This window comes from Heterodontus francisci, chromosome 5 (genome assembly GCF_036365525.1).
Source record: "Heterodontus francisci isolate sHetFra1 chromosome 5, sHetFra1.hap1, whole genome shotgun sequence".
Classification (NCBI taxonomy): Eukaryota; Metazoa; Chordata; class Chondrichthyes; order Heterodontiformes; family Heterodontidae; genus Heterodontus; species Heterodontus francisci.
Genome location: NC_090375.1, coordinates 72,931,869 through 72,954,042, shown reverse-complemented (window position 1 = coordinate 72,954,042; position 22,174 = coordinate 72,931,869). Strand labels below are relative to the sequence as shown.

Genomic DNA, 22,174 nt, shown 5'->3' with positions numbered 1-22,174 from the left:
GGTGCAGTCCTGGTACAAAACGATGAATCGGGCATAGAAAGGCCAATGGGATACTTTTCCAAAAAAACTAAATCGACACCAAAAAAGATATTCTGCAGTGGAAAAAGAATCCCTAGGTCTATTATTGGCTCTTAAGCATTTTGAAGCCTATGCCGCCACGACTCCGGAGAGACACTTGTATATATTGATCATAACCCCCCCAGCCTTTGTGGAAAAATTCAAAAATCAGAATGCCAGACTATTCCCATTGAGTTTACTATAACAGCAGTATCACTTAAATATTATCCACATTGTGGGACAAAATAATGTCACTGCAGATGCTTTATTGAGAATCTAACCTTGCTTTGAATTATCTAAGTGCAAAGATGGTACAAAGCAGAACGGTATTAGCTACAAAAAAAAGAATGAATGAATAGGAGTGTGAAAGTGTGTTTTAAAATTTTCATCTTCTAATTTTTCCACACTTTGTATTGAAATGCATTTTAAAATGGTGTTTCATTCCTCCAAGGATGGAAGTGTTATGAAAGTGTCTGTGTTTTGTTAAATACATTTTTTGAGGATTAATTTTTGAAAAATTGATGAAAACTTTTACTCTTGCTTTTACTCTTTTAGTCTTGCTATAAAGACCCTTGAAAAAGTTACACCTTGTTGAATTAGGTGTAACTGGCCTTGAAAAGCCAAATTTATATTTGTGGACAGTCAAATTTCTCCATTATAATAAAGCATTCTACATATTTTTAAAGTAGTATTCTTTTAAAAGTTTATCTTTATTTTAGCTTATATCTTATATCCAGAGGACTGGAGAATTGCAAATGTTACACCCTTGTTCAAAAAAGGGTGTAAAAGATAAGCCCAGCAATTTACGCCAGTCAGTTTAACATCGGTGGTGAGAAAACTTCTCGAAAAAATTCTTTGGGACAAAATCAATAGTCACATGGACAAATGCGCATTAATTAAGGAAAACCAGCATGGATGTCTTAAGGGAAAATCATGTTTAACTAAATTGCTGGAGTTTTTGGAGGAGGTAACAGAGAGGGTTGATGAGGAAAATCTGTTGATGTGGTGTACATAGACTTTCAAAAGGCATTTGATACAGTGACACACAACAGACTTGTGAGCAAACTTGTAGCTCATGAAATAAAAGGGACGGTAGCAACATGGATATGAAATTGGCTGAGTGACAGGAAACAAAAGGGTACTGGCTAATGGATGTTTCTCAGGCTGGAGGAATGTTTGCCCTCTGTCTCAAGCATAAATCCCCCTTTTGGTCCCTACTCCTCTTCTTACCACCCTTTTACCATTTATATGCCCATAGAAGACTTCAGGATTCCATTTTATGTTGGCTACCAGTCTCTTCTCATACTTTCCCTTTGCTTCTATTTTTTTCTTTTCCCTGTTGAACTTTCTATATTGAGCCTGGTTCTTAATAGTACTATCAAACTGGCATCTGTCATACACAACCATTTTCTGCTTCATTTTACTCGGTATCTCTTCTGTCATCCAGGGAGCCCTGGCTTTGTTTGTCCTACCTGTCCCCCTTGTGGGAATGTACTTCAATTGTACCCGAACTATCTCACTTTAGAGACAGCCCATTGTTTAAGTATCATTTTGCCTGCCAATCTTTGATTCCAGTTTATCTGGTCCAGATCCAATCTCACCCCATTGAAATTGTCCCTCCCCCAATTAATTATTTTTATTTGGATTGCTCTTTGTCCTTTCCAATAGCTAACATAAACCTTATGATACGATGATCACGGTTACCCTGCTGACACCTGATTCACCTTTCCCACGTCATATCCCAGGACCGGATTGAGCAATGCCTCCTTCCTCATTGAACAGGAAACATACTGATGTAGAAAATTCTTCTGAACACAATTTAGAAACTCTTCCCCCTCTCTGCCCTTTACACAATTACCTACCCATCGTAGGGCTTAACTGAGGACGAAGCAGAAAATTCAAAATTGAAATGCTGGAAACGAGTGATAGATACTGATGACTCATCCAAATTATTGAAATGGAAGCATAAGAGCAAAATACTGCGGATACTGGAAATCTAAAATAAAAACAGAAAGTGCTGAAAATACTCAGCAGGTCTGGTAGCATCTGTGGAGAGACAACAGAGTTAACATTTCAGATCAATGCCCTGATGAGGTTCTGGTGAAAAGTCAACATTGTCCTGAAATGTTAACTCTGTTCCTCTTTCCACAGATGCTGCCAAACCTGCTGAGTATTTTCAGCACTTTCTGTTTTTATTATTAAAATGGGGCCTAATTGCGGGCAAGCCTCTGTGCACACCAAAAAATAGACCATAACCAATCTTTAGTCCATAAACTGTTTAATAAGCGAAAGCTTTGTGTATACCCAAGTAAAATATTTCATTCTCTAGTACCAGGATAGGCACAGGAGTCACAAGCATACATCGAAGCAACTGCATCATTTTGTGGCTGTGAAACTCAGCTCGGCAACTAACCATGTAATCAGTTAGTAATACCAATGCACTATGCGTATTTTCTGTGCGATTGCTTCACTGTAGAAATGAGGGCAGCTTAAATTGTGAAGCCATGACTGGTTTCAACTTACTGGAGTATTAGCATATATAATATTTTATATACACAATAGGCCTTTACCTTCAGCTCATCAGCTTCTATGAAGCCACTATGATCTTCATCATACCTTCGCCATGTCTGAAAAAGAAAATGCTTTAAATACACAGTTTGTATCATTTAGCTATGCCTTATAGTGATTTACCCACTGAATAACTCAACATGGTGGAAACATTTCGTAATCATGAAATTGTTCCTCTAAGTGTCAAAACCCATTTCAACCCCCATGACAACAAGAGCCACTTTATGTTTCATTAGTGAATGTAGCAATTTTTAGCCTCCGTATGTTGGATTTAATATGCATTAAAATAATTTTATTAAATATATGTCCAGCAATAATTTTGGATAGGTTTCCCTTTATCTATACCCCTACTGTTTTAGCATATAGGTTCCATATTTTAAAAGTTGGAGACTGATCTGATTTTCCTTCCCTATTCTCCTTTTCTCTTGAGCCCATTTTGCTTCGTCTGCATCCCTGCAATCATCGATGGACCATAGTCGATGGGCTGGATTTTGTAGTCCCACCACCTGCAACAGTGTCGAGCGCAGAACATGGCAGCTGTCCTGCACATGACCCACACATCCACGCCGCCGCGATTACGCAGCGGGAGGCCACTTACCATAATGATGGCGCCCCCTCTCCCCCCAATCATATGGCGGGGATGGCATTGGCGATGCCATAAACAGCATCATCTGATGCAGGAACAGGTGCTGATGCCATCTTTAAAAGGCTGCCAGCCCTGCAAAAATGTATCCAAATGCAGAGATCCCCCCCTTTCCCCTAGCCATAAAATAACGCAGAGTTGCCCCCTTCCCCCCCCCTTATCCATACACACATTGCAGAGTTGACCCCTTTCCCCCGCTCACCTCCCTTATCTATACACACAATGCAGAGTTGATCCATTCCCTGCCTCAGTGGCACCAGCTTCTCAAGAACAGAAAAGTGAAGGCACGTGCGTGCCGAACGTCGAGCCTAAGATTGGAAAGGGATGGTAAGTCCGTGGTGAATTACATTCAAATGAATGAAAAGAGGTACTTACCAAATTTAAAGTATGGTCCCATCGCAGAGCGGCAGAGGTGCCGCCATGGAGTTTTGCCGCCCCGGGGAAGATCAGAACCGACAGTCTTTTTGTCGGGTTCCCTGGCGGCCACTGCTGCTCCAATTCTACAGCCCCCCCGCCACAAATCCCGGCAGGAGAACAAGATCCAGCCCGATGTGTTTCCAGTGTGGAAAATCTGGGCATATCAATGCAGATTATTGATATTCCAAAGAACCAACAGGGGGGACTGCAGTCAAGACAGTGTCCATAGCTATGAAGGTAGTGAGCATGTGCTCCAATATAACCCAGGATCAGAATACCTACAAAAACTTTTTGCAAAAAGGGAAGATGATTCCTTTTGTATCCCAGGCACTAGGCAAAGAGATAACAATCCTCAGGGAAACCAACTGTTTTCAAACCCTACTGGCAGCAAAGTTTACAGAAATGCCACCCGAAAGTAGAACAAATACTATGGTATTGGTAAAAGGGCTTACTGGCAAATGCTTGAAGGTTCTCTTCGTTAAAGTTTACCGCAGAGTAAGTTGGTCACTAGGATAGTGATGGTCAGGGTCATTCTGAGCTTACCAATGCAGGGGGTCGACCTGTTGCTGGGCAATGACTTGGCAGGAAGTATAGTATTGTATCCAGGGGTCCAGAGCAGTCCATGGAGACTGGAGAAACTGAGGGGAACAAACAAAATTCTGTGCAGCTGCAGAGGGTTAAGAAGTCCCAAAAATCCCACAGTGGGTGATAGGGCCAGTAAAGATTAAAAGAGGCCAAAGGAAAGCCAGTAGAATTTAAATAGACCAAGATTGTGCCAGTGGAATTTAAAGAGGCCAAGATAGAGCCAGGGAGATTAAAAGGAGCTGAGCTAAAAGCAGCAGAGGTTGAAGGGAATGCACCAGAGGCACAGTTAGCAGCAACCTTCTTTACAGATTTAAATAGGGACAAGGAAAGTTCCCAAACAGACAAGCCATAAGTGAGGAAGATGCATCATTTAGCTGAAGTGCCACAGGGGAGTGCAGTGGAAGCTGGACAGCCACCTGCGAGCAATAGTGTCCCAGAGGACATGGGGCAGAATGGGGGATAAAACCATCCCTGACTAAAAGGAAAAAGGGAAGGTAAAATTTCCGAAAGATAAACAACACTTGTGAAAGCCACAAGAAAACTAAAAGTGAGGTAAGAGTGGATGTGGCCACTGAAGAATCAAAGGGTTCTAAATCCAAAGCTAACTGAACCCAGCAAACTTAATTGAGAACCTACTAAAGACAGTGCAGAAGGAGAAACCAGATGCCTCACAGGGGCTAAAAACAATCATCCACTGTCACCCTAGGAGATAAGAATTATTAATGTGTCAGGACCTGAAGTATTAAATCCATTTGTTGTGGAAGCAGCAGTTGAGGGGTTAAGGCCTGTACAGGCAGTGAAACTTGACAACAGCCAAGAGCAATGAAGTAATTTAAATTTACTTATTACAATCATTGGGACAGAAAAATGTCTCTCCAGCTATCTCCCAAAGTACTACAAATAGATGCTAGAGAAACCCAATCCTGTTCGACACTATATAACCAGGATTTAAATGTGGGGAATGGATAAAAAACACAATTTTCTAAACAAAAGCTTTCCTGGGGCAAAACTTCAATGCCCAAAAAGGAAATTCAACTAGAATTGTACCTCATCTAAGGAAAGGATTACGTAAAACTCAAACTTGAACAAGAAATGGCTGTTACATACAATGCCAGCTATAGCAGTTGTAAAATTGTGCTGTGTGTGTCATGAGTGCAGAATATGTGCAGGGGTGTGACCCTGCACCTTCTTTCATTCTAAACCAAAAAAATCAAACATAAAAATGAAATCCAAGGAATTTCATTTTTTATCCCTTTTGGGGGTGGTGTCACACTCACAAGAAGCAGAGCGATGGAAATACAGAACCAAACTGAAGAGTTATAAAAAATTGACTTTTCCTTTTTAAAAAAATAAGGACAATGTGGTGCAAAATTCTCCAAAGATCGGGCTGACTGGGCCTGTTTATTCAATATGTCACACTGTCTGTTAAGGACAAAAGGATACATTCCAAGCTAAGAGGTGTCAATTACACCCATCCTGAAACCAACGAGAGACATTCCTGAATTTAATGGGCTTTTATGAAACAAAGAAGATGTGAAGTAGCCACATCCTGGTCCATTATTGGTCACCACAAGGAGGGGGCCAGGCATCTGCTAATAGAGATAAATGTGAGAGATTTTTACCTTAATAAATAGCTCTCTGCAGAGAGAGAGTAGAGATCACGACAACATCACAAAATGCCTGTCCAGCTAAGAGCTGTAAGGGATCAAACAAAAATGAAAGAAGGAGTCCTGCTGTGAATTCTACACTTCAACTTGCTGCAGCAGAGTACTGAAAGTGACCACTACCTCCCGACTGAGTCTTAAGCACCAGAAAATCTATATACAATCCAGGCCTGCAATTTTAAAAGAGAAATGTCCTCCAAGAAGATTCAATAGCTTTACTGTGAACCCCGAACACTTACCTCACTTCAAATCACTTACCCTTTTCCACTCTATCTATTCATGGAGTGGGCTTCACCATCAGAAACTCTTTGCTCAGCATGATAGAGCCACCTTCAAATGGCTCGGAACGCATACCGTCCATCCAACTGCTCACCGCCTCTGGCCCAGTACACCTACTCAGCATCTATGCTCCAACACTCTGCTCCCCACATGAAGTTAAAGACCAGTTCTACGAGGAACTCCATAATATCATTAGTAGCATTCCTAATAACGAACATTTGTTCCTGCTGGGGGACTTTAACTCCAGGGTTGGGGCTGACCATGACTCATGGCCCTCCTGCCTTGGGTGCTATGGCATTGGAAGGATGAATGAGAATGGACAGAGACTGCTTGAGTTGTGTACCTATCACAACCTCTGCATCACCAACTCGTTCTTTCATACTAAACCCCGTCACCAGGGTTCATGGAGACACCCAAGATCACGTCGTTGGCACCAGCTGGACCTCATCGTCACATGGCGAGCCTCTTTAAACAGCGTTCAAATCACATGCAGCTTCCACAGTGTGGACTGCGACACTGACCACTCCCTGGTGTGCAGCAAAGTTAGACTCAAACCAAAGAAGCTACATCACTCCAAGCAGAAGGGTGCATCAACACTAACAGAATTTCTTATCCAGAGCTGTTACATAAGTTTCTAAATTCACTTGAAAAAGCCCTTCAATATACTCCTGCAGGGGATGCAGCGATGAAGTGGGCCCACATCAGAGATGCCATCTATGACTCAGCAATGACCACCTTTGGCAAATGTGAGAAGCAGAATGCAGACTGGTTTCAATCTCACTTTGAAGAGCCGGAACTTGTCATAGCCGCTAAGCGCACTGCACTGTTGAACTACAAGAAAGCCCCCAGCGAGTTAACATCCGTAGCACTTAAAGCAGCCAGAGGCGCTGCACAAAGAACAGCCAGGCGCTGTGCAAATGACTACTTGCAACACCTATGCAGTCGTATTCAGCTGGCCTCCGACACCGGAAACATCAGAGGAATGTATGATGGCATTAAGAGAGCTTTTGAGCCAACCATCAAGAAGATCACCCCCCCTCAAGTCTAAATCAGGGGAAGTGATCACTGATCAATGCAAGCAAATGGACCATTGGGTGCAGCACTACCTAGAACTGTTGTCACTGATACCGCCCTCAATGCAGCCCAGTGTCTGCCAGTCATGGATGAGCTGGACGAGCAGTCAACAAAATCGGAACTCAATAATGCCATTGATTCTCTATCCAGTGGAAAAGCCCCTGGAAAGGACGGCATTACCGCTGAAATAAATCAAGAGTGCCAAGCCTGCTATACTCTCAGTACTCCAAGATCTGCTTTGCCTGTGCTGGGATGAGGGAGCAGTACCACAGGACATGTGCGATGCCAATATCATCACCCTCTATAAGAACAAGGGTGACCGCGGTGACTGCAACAGCTACAGTGGAATCTCTCTGCTCAGCATAGTGGGGAAAGTCTTCGCTCGAGTAATTTTAAACAGACTTCAGAAGCTGGCTGAGCGTGTCTACCCTGAGGCACAGTGCGGCTTTCGAGCAGAGAGATCCACCATTGACATGCTGTTCTCCCTTCGCCAGTTACAGGAGAAATGCCAGGAACAACAGATGCCCCTCTACGTTGCTTTCATAGATCTCACCAAAGCCTTTGACCTCATCAGCAAACGTGGTCTCTTCAGACTACTAGCAAAGATCGGATGTCCACCAAAGCTCTTTAGTATCATCAACTCATTCCATGACAATATGAAAAGCACAATTCAGCATAGCGGCGCCTCATCAGACCCCTTTCCTATCCTGAGTGGCGTGAAACAGGGCTGTGTTCTCGCACCTACACTGTTTGGGATCTTCTTCTCTCTGCTGCTCTCACAAGCGTTTAAGTCTTCAGAAGAAGGAACTTTCCTCCACATAAGATCAGATGGCAAGTTGTTCAACCTTGCCCGTCTTAGAGTGAAGACCAAAGTACGGAAAGTCCTCATCAGGGAATTCCTGACGATGCTGTATTAACATCCCCCACAGAAACGTGTCTGCAGAGACTCATCGACAGGATTGTGGCTGCCTGCAACGAATTTGGCCTAACCATCAGCCTCAAGAAAACGAACATCATGGGACAGGATGTCAGCAATGCTCCATCCATCAATATCGGCGACCACACTCTGGAAGTGGTTCAAGAGTTCACCTACCTAGGTTCAACTATCACCAGTAACCTGTCTCTCGATGCAGAAATCAACAAGCGCATGGGAAAGGCGTTCGCTGCTATGTCCAGACTGGCCAAGAGGGTGTGGGAAAATGGCGCACTGACATGGAACACAAAAGTCCGAGTGTTTCAAGCCTGTGTCCTCAGTACCTTGCTCTACGGCAGCAAGGCCTGGACAATATGTCAGCCAAGAGCGATATCTCAACTCATTTCATCTTCGCTGCCTCCGGAGAATCCTTGGCATCAGGTGGCAGGACTATATCTCCAACGCAGAAATCCTTGAGGCGGCCAACACCCCCAGCATATACACTCTACTGAGCCAGCAGCGCTTGAGATGGTTTGGCCATGTGAGCCACATGGAAGATGGCAGGATACCCAAGGATGCATTGTACAGCGAGCTTATCACTGGTATCAGACCCACCAGCCGTCCATGTCTCCGCTTTAAAGACGTCTGCAAACGTGACATGAAGTCCTGTGACATTGATCACATTGTGGGAGTCAGTTGCCAGTGATCGCCAGAGCTGACGGACAGCCATAAAGGCAGGGCTAAAGAGTGGCGAGACGAAGAGACTTAGCAGTTGGCAGGAAAAAAGACAGAAGTGCAAGGAGAGAGCCAACTGTGTAACAGCCCCGACAACCAATTTTATCTGCAGCGGCTGTGGAAGTGTCTGTCACTCTAGAATTGGCCTTTATAGCCACTCCAGGCGCTGCTCCACACACCACTGTCCACCTCTCGACGCTTACCCATTGTCTCTCGAGACAAGGAGACCAAGAGGAGAAGATTCTTCTGTGTGTGTGTGTGTGTGTGTGTGCGCGCACGCGGCACATGAGTGAATGCGTGCATGGCTGCGGTTGCAACCATTTTGGGAATATTGTTCAGTAAATAGTTGATCTTCTGTTTTAAATCTACAAGAAAACCTGTCGCTGTCTATTTGACAAATAAAACACAAGGGGGTTAAAACCCTAGTAACAAAAGCACTTGCTGTGGTCAGTTGGGATGTGAACAGTGGGAACCACCCTTACCACCTGGCCGTAACACTGTTGTATGATTTGTTAAAATGTAGTTTTAACTTAAGCAGCATTAAGATTATATATATCTTATTATAAGCTTCCTGGAAGAATCTCAGATTGCCTATGCTGCTCTGATTCCCAATATTTCAGGCAAATATCTCAGTTTCACTGCTCCAGACTGGAGAGTTGCCCATAACATTGGGGGGTCAAGGTTAATACAAAACTTGTGAGATATAGCATTGCATAATATGTTTTCGCAACAAAGTCTGTTGTTTGTATACAATGTAAATCCAGCCTATGTTCCTCACAATATATGCTGCTGATGCCATCTTGAAATTCTTTTTTATTTCTGTCCCAATTAAATCACCCAATGTTTCCTGTCTGCTTGTTCTGGCACTTACTGTACATTTTTATTTCTTTGAGAAGGTGATAACAATAAGATATCTAATCCCCACAAGAATAGCCGATTTGAAGAAATCATTTCTTTACTCCTATTTTCTGTATGCATGCATTTAGAAAATAGAAATTTTTGTACAGTAAGTGCACAGTACAAGGACAAAATTGTTTAATTTATGACAAAAATGCACTCCAAGATAATAAGCGTTCATACATGTTTCGGTATCCTCTATAAAGGTAGAAGTGTTCACACAGATGTACCTTTTATACCAGAATTTAAAAATATGTGTTGTATTTTTTGCATCTAATCATCTTTTCATGTATTGTATCATTCCAATTTAGTTTTAATGTGTATTTCAATACATGCAAAAGTCTTGTCTTCATTCCAAAAGACATTTTATAGGGGTTAGGTTGGACACTTCAGCAGACATATTAAAATGTTTTAGTAATGTAGACAATAATGAGATTACAAAGCATATACAATATGGATCTTTCATTCAGCAAGGACATTCTAAAATATGGTGCATGAAGAGTCACTGCTATGAATTCTTTAAATCACTGGGAAAGGACAATGATACCTCCATGAACTCTGTGCTTGACTTTAATTGTTGCCGAAAGAATAAGAAGAAGTTTTCCTCTGTAGGTAGAATCTGAGCAAGCTGGAAAAATAATACATTAGATTAACATAAAATAAAAGCAAAATACTACGGATGCTGGAAATCTGAAATGAAAACAAGAAATGCTGGAAATACTCAGCAGGTCTGGCAGCATCTGTGGAGAGAGCAGCAGAGTTAACGTTTCAGGTCAGTGACCCTTCTTCAGAACGAGCAAATATTAGAAATGTAAAAGGTTATAAAGCAAGTAAAGTGGGGGTGGGGCAAGAGATAACAAAGGAGAAGGTGTAAATAGGACAAGGTCACAGAATAGCTGACCAGAAGGTCGTGGCGCAAAGGCAAACAATATGTTAATGGTGTGTTGAAAGACAAAGCGTTAGTACAGATAGGGTGTTAACGGACTGAAAATTGAGCAGCCGCAAGTACAAACATGAAAAGAAACAGTGGGTAAGCAAACTGAACAAACTAAGATGAAATAAAAAATTTTAAAAATTAAAAGAAAAAAAATAACTAAAAATAAAAGTAAAATGGGGGGGGCCCGTTATGCTCTGAAATTATTGAACTCAATGTTCAGTCCTTAGGCTGTAGTGTGCCTAATCGGAATATGAGATGCTGTTCCTCGAGCTTGCGTTGATGTTCACTGGAACACTGCAGCAATCCCAGGACAGAGATGTGAGCATGAGAGCAGGGGGGAGTGTTGAAATGGCAAGCAACCAGAAGCTCAGGGTCCTGCTTGCGGATTGAGCGGAAGTGTTCCGCAAAGCGGTCACCCAGTCTGCGTTTGGTCTCCCCATTGTAGAGGAGACCACATTGTGAGCAGCGAATACAGTATACTAAACTGAAAGAAGTACAAGTAAATAGCTGCCTCACCTGAAAGGAGTGTTTGTGGCCTGGGATAGTGAGGAGAGAGGAGGTAAATGGGCAGGTATTACACCTCCTGCGATTACAGGGGAAGGTGCCATGGGAAGGGGACGAGGTGGTGGGGGTAATGGAGGAGTGGACCAGGGTGTCACGGAGGGAACGATCCCTTTGGAATGCTGCCAGGGGAAAGGAGGATGCATTTGGTAGTGGCATCACGCTGGAGGTGGCAGAAATGGCGGAGGATGATCCTTTGGATATGGAGGCTGATGGGGTGCAAAGTGAGGACAAGGGGAACCCTGTCGCGGTTCTGGGAGGGAGGGGACGGGTGCGGGTAGAGGTGCGGAAATGGGCCGGACACGGTTGAGGGCCCTGTCAACCACAGTGGGGGTGGACTCCTCAGTTGAGGAAAAAGGATGACGTATCAGAAGCGCTGTCATGGAAGGTAGCATCATCAGAGCAGATGCGTCGGAGACAGAGAAACTGGGAGAATGGAATGGAGTCCTTACAGGAGGCAGGGTGTGAACTGTAGTCGAGGTGATAGGCTGTCTACTAATAGCCATTATAAGCCCACTGACTCCCACAGCTACCTCGACTACACTTCTTCACACCTTGCCTCCTGTAAGGACTCCATTCCATTCTTCCAGTTTCTCCATCTCCAACGCATCTGCTCTGATGCTACCTTCCATGACAGCACTTCTGATATGTCTTCCTTTTTCCTCAACAGAGTGTTCCCCACCCCCACCCCCCCCCCCCCCCCCCCACTGTGGTTGACAGGCCCTCAACCGTGTCCGGCCCATTTCCCGCACCTCTACCTCACCCCTACCCCCCAGAACTGCGACAGGGTTCCCCTTGTCCTCACTTTCCACCCCATCAACCTCCATATCCAAAGGATCATCCTCCGCCATTTCCGCCACCTCCAGCGTGATGCCACTACCAAATGCATCTTCCCCTCCCTTCTCCTGGCAGCATTCCGAAGGGATCGTTCCCTCTGCGACACCCTGGTCCACTCCTCCATTACCTCCACCACCTCGTCCCCTTCCCATGGCACCTTCCCCTGTAATCGCAGGAGGTGTAATACCTGTCCATTTACCTCCTCTCTCCTCACTATCCCAGGCCACAAACACTCCTTTCAGGTGAAACAGTGATTTATTTGTACTTCTTTCAATTTAGTATACTGTATTCGCTGCTCACAATGTGGTCTCCTCTACATTGGGGAGACCAAATGCAGACTGGGTGACCGCTTTGCGGAACACTTCCGCTCAGTCCGCAAGCAGGACCCCGAGCTTCCGGTTGCTTGCCATTTCAACACTCCCCCCTGCTCTCATGCTCACATTTCTGTCCTGGGATTGCTGCAGTGTTCCAGTGAACATCAATGCAAGCTCGAGGAACAGCATCTCATTTACCGATTAGGCACACTACAGCCTGCCGGACTGAACATTGAGTTCAATAATTTCAGAGCATAACGGGCCCCCCCATTTTACTTTTATTTTTAGTTTTTTTTTTCTTTTTCCTTTAAAAAATTTTTTTTTCTGTGTTTATTTTATTTTATTTCATCTTAGTTGTTCAGTTTGCTTACCCACTTTTTTTCTCAAGTTTGTACTTGCAGCTGTTCAATTTTCAGTCTGTTAATACCCTATCTTTACTAATGTTTTGTCTTTCAACACACCATTAACATATTGTTTGCCTTTGCTCCACGACCTTCTGGTCAGCTATTCTGTGACCTTGTCCTATTTACAACTTCTCCTTTGTTATCTCTTGCCCCACCCCCACTTTACTTGTTTATAACCTTTAACATTTCTAATATTTGCTAGTTCTGAAGAAGGGTCACTGACCTGAAATGTTAACTCTGCTTCTCTCTCCACAGATGCTGCCAGACCTGCTGAGTATTTCCATCATTTCTTGTTTTTATTACATTAGATTAACACTTGGTTTTCCAATTAATTCCTACAATTAACATAAATGATAAAAAATATTTAAATTGTATAGCTTAAACAAAAGGGTGTAGCATTCCATAACAGTCACTCCCTTGTGCCTTCTTCTTGTCATTACTGAATGATAACCAATTATTCTAGCACAGCTTTCCACCACCCTGCATTAGTGCTATCAAAATGAGCCAATTTTATTCATATTTTGATAAAATAATTGACACAAGAATGTAAATACCTATATATTCAATGTGCAGGTAGGTTATTCAGTTAAAAGGCATTTTCCCACTTAAAAATCAGCAACTTCTAGCTTTGCTATTGCACAGATAAACTTCTGAGCCCCCTAAATAATCAATGTAATAGATTGAAATTGTTTGTTCTATATCATGATTTATGCCCAAGAATTTAGCTAACCAGTTAGGATCTATGTGTACTGTAGAACTCTGTGTTGCCCTGACAACATATCGGATCTATGGGCCTCACAAGCACACTGTTTGATGTATCAGCATGCTATAACATTGTTTCCTAAGGTCATCTTTTGGCATCTAACTGCAAATTGTTAAATTTATGCCAGTTACTGCAGAATGAGGGTAGTTTATGATACAGATGTAGGTCTACTGGTGTTTGATTCAGACTGTCTAAACATATTTTCATTGAGGACAGTAGCCCATGGAATAAGGAGACCTTCAAATATTCCTCAAATATAAATATTAATCTAGGTCGCAGTGGATGTTTTTGACATATTCCATTTAAGGTCAATAAATTGATGAAAACTGGTGTGAAAAATGTCATTGCATTTTTTTTATGATTTCATTGAAAACTGTTACAGAATAAATTACTTTTGTCCCAACCATTTTTATTATTTTGGGCAAATCTAGTTGGGCTTTTGATTTAGATTATGAATCTTTTACTGAAAATAAGGATTTTGAAACTACGTTACAATTATGATGTTAGGAAGTTTTAATGCATTTACAAGTATCAATTGCGCAGAGAAAAAGGTTTTTCCATCTGACGCTATTGTGAGCAAATCATTATTTCTTCCCTTATTATGTCTGCCAGTTTCAATTCATTTTAATCTCTTTATGCTTCCCATGTTATTATGCCATTCCCCGCCTGCGAGCACAGACAAATGTTCTGCTGCTAGACCTCTGCCAATAATATTATATACCAACCACTAGACAATTGTGTCCTGAGGTGAGTTAGTCTTAAATTGTTCCTCACTGTTTGCAGAAAATGCTTCATTTTTGCTCAATGCTTCTTCTGGTTAGACAGCCATGGCCCAAGAACTTAATATACACAAAACTGCAGGCAAAAGCTAATTTCCTTACCAAGCCAACTCACTGAACTACCATGTCCATGTTTAATACTTGTTATGCATGTTACTTAACATGCATGTTACTTAACTTGCATGCTCGCATACCATCAAGGTTGCCAAAGTTTGAGAAGAAGAATGTGATTTTCAATTTCTGCAGTGACTGCTAAATGAAATTTGAAAGCTTATTTAAGATTGGGAATTCATGGATATGTGATGGAACAGTGCAAATGGGCGCAATGCTTCTCTTGATTGAATTTCTTTGTGCTATTTATAAATGGTTTAAATGTAAGGAGTTCTATAAAAAAATTGACGCTGAATCTCATTGATAATGTATCTAAAGATCTTTAACCTTTTGAAAATCAAACTGTTATCACGAAGAATTTATATTTTCCACAGGAGTATTGTATTGTTGGTATTGAACCTCGGGTAGAAAACCAGAAGCTGTAAGCCACAACTTACTTATTAAATCAGCAGTGAGATCAAACTTTCCCCAAACGAATTTATGAAAGTTTCAGCATAAATATGATCAAGTTAAAGCAAATTGGAAATACTTACGTCTGCCAGCTCTATTTTTCCATCAGCACTTTGATCGTACTTTTCCTCCAAAGCTTTCATTCCGCTAGATAATTCCTACGGATTGATCATGTTAGTCTTGTTACCAAACATACTAACAGCACACCGGGCTAGAAAATGCTACTTGGTCTGTGTAGAGGAAAAGTATACATTTGAATAAAATGTGGGGGCGCATAAAACTTTTTTTTTGGTGCGACATACAGTTAGGTAACAACACAGATGTAGAATGGAAAGATTTGAAAAATACCAGTAAACAATTAAACACGTTTTCTTAATAATTACCAAAAGTATAGCGCCTTCCATTGTATTATACACAATAGAAATAACTTCAACTAGTTAACTTCTTCATTCATGCGATTAAAGAAATAAATATCTTGCATTCATCTTGCACCTTTCACGACCTCAGGACGTACTAAAGCGCTTTACAGCCGTTTAGGTTATGGCAAAGCGACAATACATACGGATCGGCAACAGCTTTTAAAAGGACGCTGCCATTAAATAATCAATGTTGCTATATCACGTTTGTCACGGGGGTTGCATTCTGTTTATCAGATCTTAAGCTTTGAGTTCTAACTAACTTGTCCATTTCGTGTCTGTCTTTGCACTGTTGCGTCCAAGTGCGCTCTCAGACCTTCGTTTAAGGAAATCCGTTTAAGGAAAAAAAATCAATCAACATAAAAGATAACAGAAATACTAGGTGCATGCCGAGTGGAAAGACACTGTTTAAAATCCATAACAAATTATTTGGAAATACTAAACAATGGTGTATAATTACAGACATTGAGAGTTGCTATCAGGCATTGTCAGTGTTAATGACTGAGTTCCTCTTACTTCTACCGCTTTTACATGGAGTCTGTAGTCAAGGAAACAGTAGCGCACCGAGTGTCCAATTTTTACCGCTGTGGTGGTTACATTATTGTTGGTGCCATATATTTGGGTTTTATTAACGCTAATTCAAATTTATATATGTTTATTTCACTGTTAACAAACGTGTTAACACCCGAAATATGTGCGTTAATATTTCATTTATTTATTGAATTGTTTTCAATATTTGCCATTCTTTAATTACTGGCTGTCTTTACCCGAGAAACACACTCCATGAATAAAATCTACTGGATTATCTTTGTTCTATAACTGTTTGCAATGGGATCAATCCAAAGACCATTGAGCCACATTGTATTATAAATTTCAGCAGTGCTGACATTATCTAATAATCACCTGAGGTGGAGCCAGAGAGAAAGAATTAGTCACTGTCACTAAGAAATAGATTGCGCAGTTTGTTCTCCCCTAGTTACAGTAGTTTTTAGGTATTATTCAGAATCCAGTTCTGGTCAGTGTGAGATGTTTAGGCTGATGGTTTCTGGGCTCCACGTCAGTGAAAACATCTGAATTGTCGAAAATAAACATTCGAAATGTCGAAAATAATTTCATCATTGAAGTTGAGATGGAAATAATTTTTGCAGCTATTGGGTTTTCTTGGTTTTCCGTCATCTAGAAACGAACACGCGCCCCATCTTTGGAACGAAGCAAAATCCAAACAAATTGCATTTACAAACAAAGCAGCAGTCATGTCTTTGCAAACCTAAAGTTTGTTGTATTACTCTCATTGTAATCACCCTTTCATTGCGTGTCTGCACATATACATCTCGATAATTTGGCATTGCACGATGTGTTTACTAAATATCTTGCCCTAAAGTTCGTTTAACACTTACCAAGCCAGTGCCTTTTCGAGCTTGCTGAAGTTCTCGAATGAAATTTTGCAGTTCTCTTCCTTCAATATAACCACGACCTAAAATAATACATGATACATTCACTCATACAAAGTTGTCAGTTTTAAATCTACGTAATCAGATTACAATTATCAGATACACTACTCGCATCCCGCTTTATACTATTAAGTTTCATTTCTAAGATAAAACTGACATTTTGCGTATCAGTTATTCCAACGCTTTGATAACATGCGAATAAAATTAAGCTAGTTTTTTAAGCATTTATTGTTCAGTGTACATAATTTCTTTAATACAAACAAGATGCAAACATTCTAATAGACCTAAAAGTATTCACTTTGCATCACGAACAATACAGCATGGAGCAAATGTAAACTAAAGCTAGTTACCTGTATTATCATAGTGGTGCCAAATTTCCAAAAACTGCGTGGTAGACTCTTCAATGCCTTGGAGATAAAGGCTGTGTGTGTCTGCCATGGTTGCTCCCTTTTGCTAGCCAGCTGCCTGGACTGTGCAGGTTTCAATCTGAGCTGCCCCTGCTAGCGCGCGCCCTCTAAATGCGGCTCGCGCGCCAGAGCCCAGCCCCCCGTGCGCAATGCGCACGCGCCGCTGCTCCTAGCACGCGGCTGGCGGCCGCGGCAGGTGAGTTCAAAGGAATTGTCTGCAAGGCAAAGGGGCTGGTCTTTGGATGTAGAGGCAAGGGTTTGGACCTTACTGAGATGAGGAAGCAGCATGCACTTGGTTAACGATTATTCTCTGTAGTAAAACCAGTGGAGAGGAGGTACAGTTCGCCCAGATACTTTATCTGCAGGAGAGGCGACGCTGTACATTTCATTGACGCTTTGCTCTATTAAAAAAAGTGATGCAGATGATTGACCATTGAATTCATGTGTGGGAAATGTACATGTAAGAGTGGGAGGCAGTGGAAACTTTTTAGCCACTCACTGTAAGAGAGGGCGAAGGTTAACTACTTACCATATACAGGCGAGGGAGGGAACATCTTATTAACTGTTCACTCTCAATGTAGTAGGCACGCATTTAATTAAACTACGTCGGAGAGAGATTGATACTGGCCTATGTGTGTAGAAGAGCAAGACGTATACATCTGAATGGTTATATTGGGACAGGGTGGTAATGCATTTTATTAAATGCATCTGCAAAGCGATTCACTTTATACAGAGGAACATCCAACTATTTAACTGTTTTTAGTATACAAAGGAGAGGGAGGAGCTGCATCTGATTATTCACGTATAGGCAGAAAAGGAAGGTTAGTTCATTTAATTATTACACGTACAGTAAATAAATATTTAGATCTTCATTTTCACTATTTACAGCTCAGATTACTGCCCTTTTTTCTTGCACATATAGTTAATGAGATGAATTCCCTCTCTTTCCTACACATATAATTATGAATCAGATGAATGGCCCTAATAGAGTGATGTACTTAATTAATTCTCAGTAAATGGTTAACTGGATTTATTTTCTCTTTTCCTTACGAAAGCAGTAATGAGATTAAATTTAAAAAAAAACAGAAAATGCTGGAAATACTCAACAGGTGAGGCAACATCTGTGGAGAGAGAAGTAGAGTTTTAGGTGGATGACCTTTCATCAGTTCTGAGGAAATAGCAACACATATTACATTCAGAATATAGAAACAGGAGCAGGCCATTCAGCCCCTCCAGCCTGTTCCACCATTCAATTAGGTCTCTATGACAGATCTGTATCTCAAACTCCATTTACTCATCTTTGCTCCATTTCCCTTCATATCATGATCTAGCAAAAATCTAATGAGCTCTGTCTTGAAAATTGCAATTGACCCAGCATCCACAGCTTTTTGTGGGAGAGAGCTTCAGAATTCCATTACCCTTTGTCTGAAAAAAAAATGCTTCCTGATTTCAGTACTAAATGGCTTAAGCTCTAATTTTAAAATAGTGCCCTTTTGCCTGGATTCTCCCACGAGTTTCTCTGCATCTACCCTTTCAAATCCTTTATCAATTTAAGGATCTCAGTTAGACCTTCCCTCCCCCACCCACCTAACTTTCTAAACCCAAGGGAACAGAAACCAACTTCATGCAACTAGTCCTCATAATTTAACTCTTTAAAGCAATGAATTTACGCTGTGCCCCCTCCAAAGCCAATATATATTTCTTGAGGTTCCATACCTAACTGAACGCAATACTTCTGGTGGGGTCTGATCAAGGATCTCTACAACCAAATCATCACTTGTCACTTTTAATTTCTAAATCCCATGAGATAATGGACAACATTCCATTAGTCTTCTTGATGACCTTTGTACCTGTAGACTGGCTTTTAGGGATTTGTGAACACCGACAAAGTCTCTCACCATTAAGAGAATATTCTGATTTGTCTTTCTCAGATCCAAAGTGGATGACTTCACGCACCCCAACATTGAACTCCATCTGCATTAGCGTATACATGCACATTTGTACTCATGTGTATGTCAATGCAAAGCTGTTAGTATGCATTTATATATTCATGCATGCATGTCGAGATACCTGCGTACTTTTTTATATTCAAAGTGCTACAGTGAAAATTGTTCACTCATCTGCTTCAAGAGGTGGTGATAGTAAATCTAATCTAACCATCAATAAGTTAACCCTTTAGCCCAATCTTGTAACGAGGACGCGTCCTTGCTGAGTATGTCTAATATATTTGCGCCTCCTCTGCGACAGTTATGCGTCCATATTCTCAGGTGTATATTATTTAAATAATAATTTCCGCTATGCAAATATCCAAGTTCATCAATCTCAATCGTAAGAGAAGGCTACAATACTCTTTCAAATAGTGAAGACATAAAACAACCATAGAAGCCGTGTTTGAGAATATGTTCATTCTACGAAGCATTTTGAAAATCACTTCAGCTGGGAAAAGGTATTTTATGCCGTTTCCTTTTCTGGTCCCGCATTGCACGCCTTTCTACTTACTGAGGTAGTATAATGTTTGCAAGTTATGTGTTGTTATACAGCTACCTGGTAGCCAGTAATGAAACTGACGGAGAAACCAATTATCCGAATAACTTGTGCCAGCTTCACTCTGTAGTGACATCCTATTAACCATTGCTTGTCTCTTCTTATTTCTGCAATTGAAAAATCATGCAAAACATGTTTATTATTAACTATTAGTTCTTAATTCGTAACTATTAGTTCTTGCTTTTCACGCTTTTTAAATTAAATTTGTTCCTTACTTAAAAGCAAAATACTGCAGATGCTGGAAATCTGAAATAAAAACAAGAAATGCTGGAAATATTCAGCAGGTTTGGCAGCATCAGTGCAGAGAGAAGCAGAGTTAACGTCTCAGGTCAGAGACCCTTCTTCAGAACTGACAAATATTAGAAATGTAAAAGGTTTTAAGCAAGTAAAGCGGGGATGGGGCAAGAGAAAACAAAGGTGAAGGTGTGGACAGGTTCAGAGAGAATGACCAGAAGGTCATGGAACAAAGGCGAATGGTATGTTAATGGTGTGCTGAAAGACAAAGCGTTAGTACAGAGAGGGTGTGAATGACTGTAAAGCACAAAGCACTCCAAGCACCAACATAAAAAAACACATTAAAAAACCAAAACAGTGGGTAAGCACAGTGGAAAAAACTAAACAAACTGAAAAACTTAAAATAAAATAACCAAATAAAAAAGGAAAAAGAAAAAATTACTCAACATAAAAAGGGGGGACCCGTCATGCTCTGAAATTATTGAACTCAATGTTCAGTCCGGCAGGCTGTAGTGTGCCTAATCGGTAAATGAGGTGCTATTCCTCGAGCTTGCATTGATGTTCACTGGAACATTGCAGCAATCCCAGGGCAGAGATGTGAGCATGAGAGCAGAGGGGTGTATTGAAATGGCCAGCAACTGGAAACTCAGGGTCATGCTTTCCGACTGAGCGGAGGTGCTCCTCAAAGCGATCACCCAATCTGCGTTTGGTCTCCTCAATGTAGAGGAGACCACATTATGAGCAGCGAATACAGTATACTAAATTGAAAGAAGTACAAGTAAATCACTGCTTCACCTGAAAGGAATGTTGGGGCCTTTGGATAGTGAGGAGAGAGGAGGTAAATGGGAAGGTATTACACCTCCTGCGATTGCACGGAAAGGTGCCATGGGAAGGGGACGAGGTGGTGGGGGTAATGGAGGAGTGGACGAGGATGTCGCAGAGGGAACGATCCCTTTGGAATGTCGACAGGGGAAAGGAGGGGAAGATGCGTTTGGCAGTTTACATTTCTAATATCTGTCAGTTCTGAAGAAGGGTCTCTGACCTGAAATGTTATCTCTGTTTCTCTCTGCACAGATGCTGCCAGACCTGTTGAGTATTTCCAGCATTTCTTGTTTTTATTTGTTCCTTACTTGTTCTTTATCAATCGTTTTCACATTTTGAAAGCCTAATTTTTGTATTTCTTGATTACTGCATTTCCTCATCATATCTCTTTATTGCCCTCCTCTCCCCCACCCCCTCCCCACACACACACACACAGACTTCTGGTACCTTCACTTTATCTTTTAAAGTTCACAAGACACCTGACCTATCCAGTTTTGTCCATTAATGGGGCTTCAAGATCTGTCCCCACTCACCTTTACTTATTTAACAAACAAACGTTAAAAAAAATCTTGCTCTAGTCCTTTTGCCTCCCCAGATTCTACCTCATTATTTATTGGTTCCGTCTATCTACATATATTTACGCACATATCTCCATGTAAAGCCACCTGTTAGTTGGTACTGGAACTCATTTAGCTGAGTCGGCTCAGCGTCTCTCTGTAGTGAGATCCCATTAAATATTGCTTTCCCTTTTCTATGTCTTTAGTTAAAATCAAATAAAACGTGTTATCCTTTCTTCAGTTCTTTCTCTATTTAAATTTAAAATGTTCTCGTTACTAGTTGTCGGTTGTTCCCATTTTTTTCACTCACTCATCGACGAACAAGCGAGAGATGAGTTTTCAAACGTATCCTTGACTCAAAACCAACCAAAGGACCAAAAACAATACCAACGTGCAATTTGGCAGTATCTGAACGAAGATGAGTTTTCATGCCAGTGTTTATTTAGTAGGTCTTATTCGAAATGAATAGACATACAGGCAGATTGACAGGGCAGTTCAGCAGCGAATTATTTGAAGTTTCTCCGGGATTAAAAGTGTGATTTTACTTCAATTACTTTCTGGTGCTGTATTAAAGCACATAGGAAGGAAATATAAAATAAGAACAAAAAGGGCTGGAAATACTCAACAGCTGTGACCTTTCATCAGAACTGGCAACGGTTAGAAAAGAATGACGTTTTAAGGAAGTGAAGGTTGGGGGGTGGTGGCGCGTTGGTGGGGAAGAGAGCAAAAGTGATAGGGCAGAGGGCAGAAGAGAT

The 22,174-nt window shown here is 41.4% G+C and overlaps 1 protein-coding gene across 1 annotated transcript in view; it reads right to left on the bottom strand.

Annotated features, from left to right (window-relative positions):
- Nucleotides 1-17,293, bottom strand: part of calb1 (calbindin 1) — a 107,102-nt gene extending 89,809 nt beyond the window's left edge. The window contains exons 1-5 of the mRNA XM_068031634.1: nt 17,206-17,293; nt 16,802-16,878; nt 15,072-15,146; nt 10,380-10,460; nt 2,628-2,684 (exon numbers count right to left, since the gene is read on the bottom strand). Coding sequence (XP_067887735.1) covers nt 2,628-2,684; nt 10,380-10,460; nt 15,072-15,146; nt 16,802-16,878; nt 17,206-17,293 — 378 coding nt within the window. The remainder of the gene's footprint in view (nt 1-2,627; nt 2,685-10,379; nt 10,461-15,071; nt 15,147-16,801; nt 16,879-17,205) is intronic.
- Between the last annotated feature and the right edge of the window lie 4,881 nt (nt 17,294-22,174).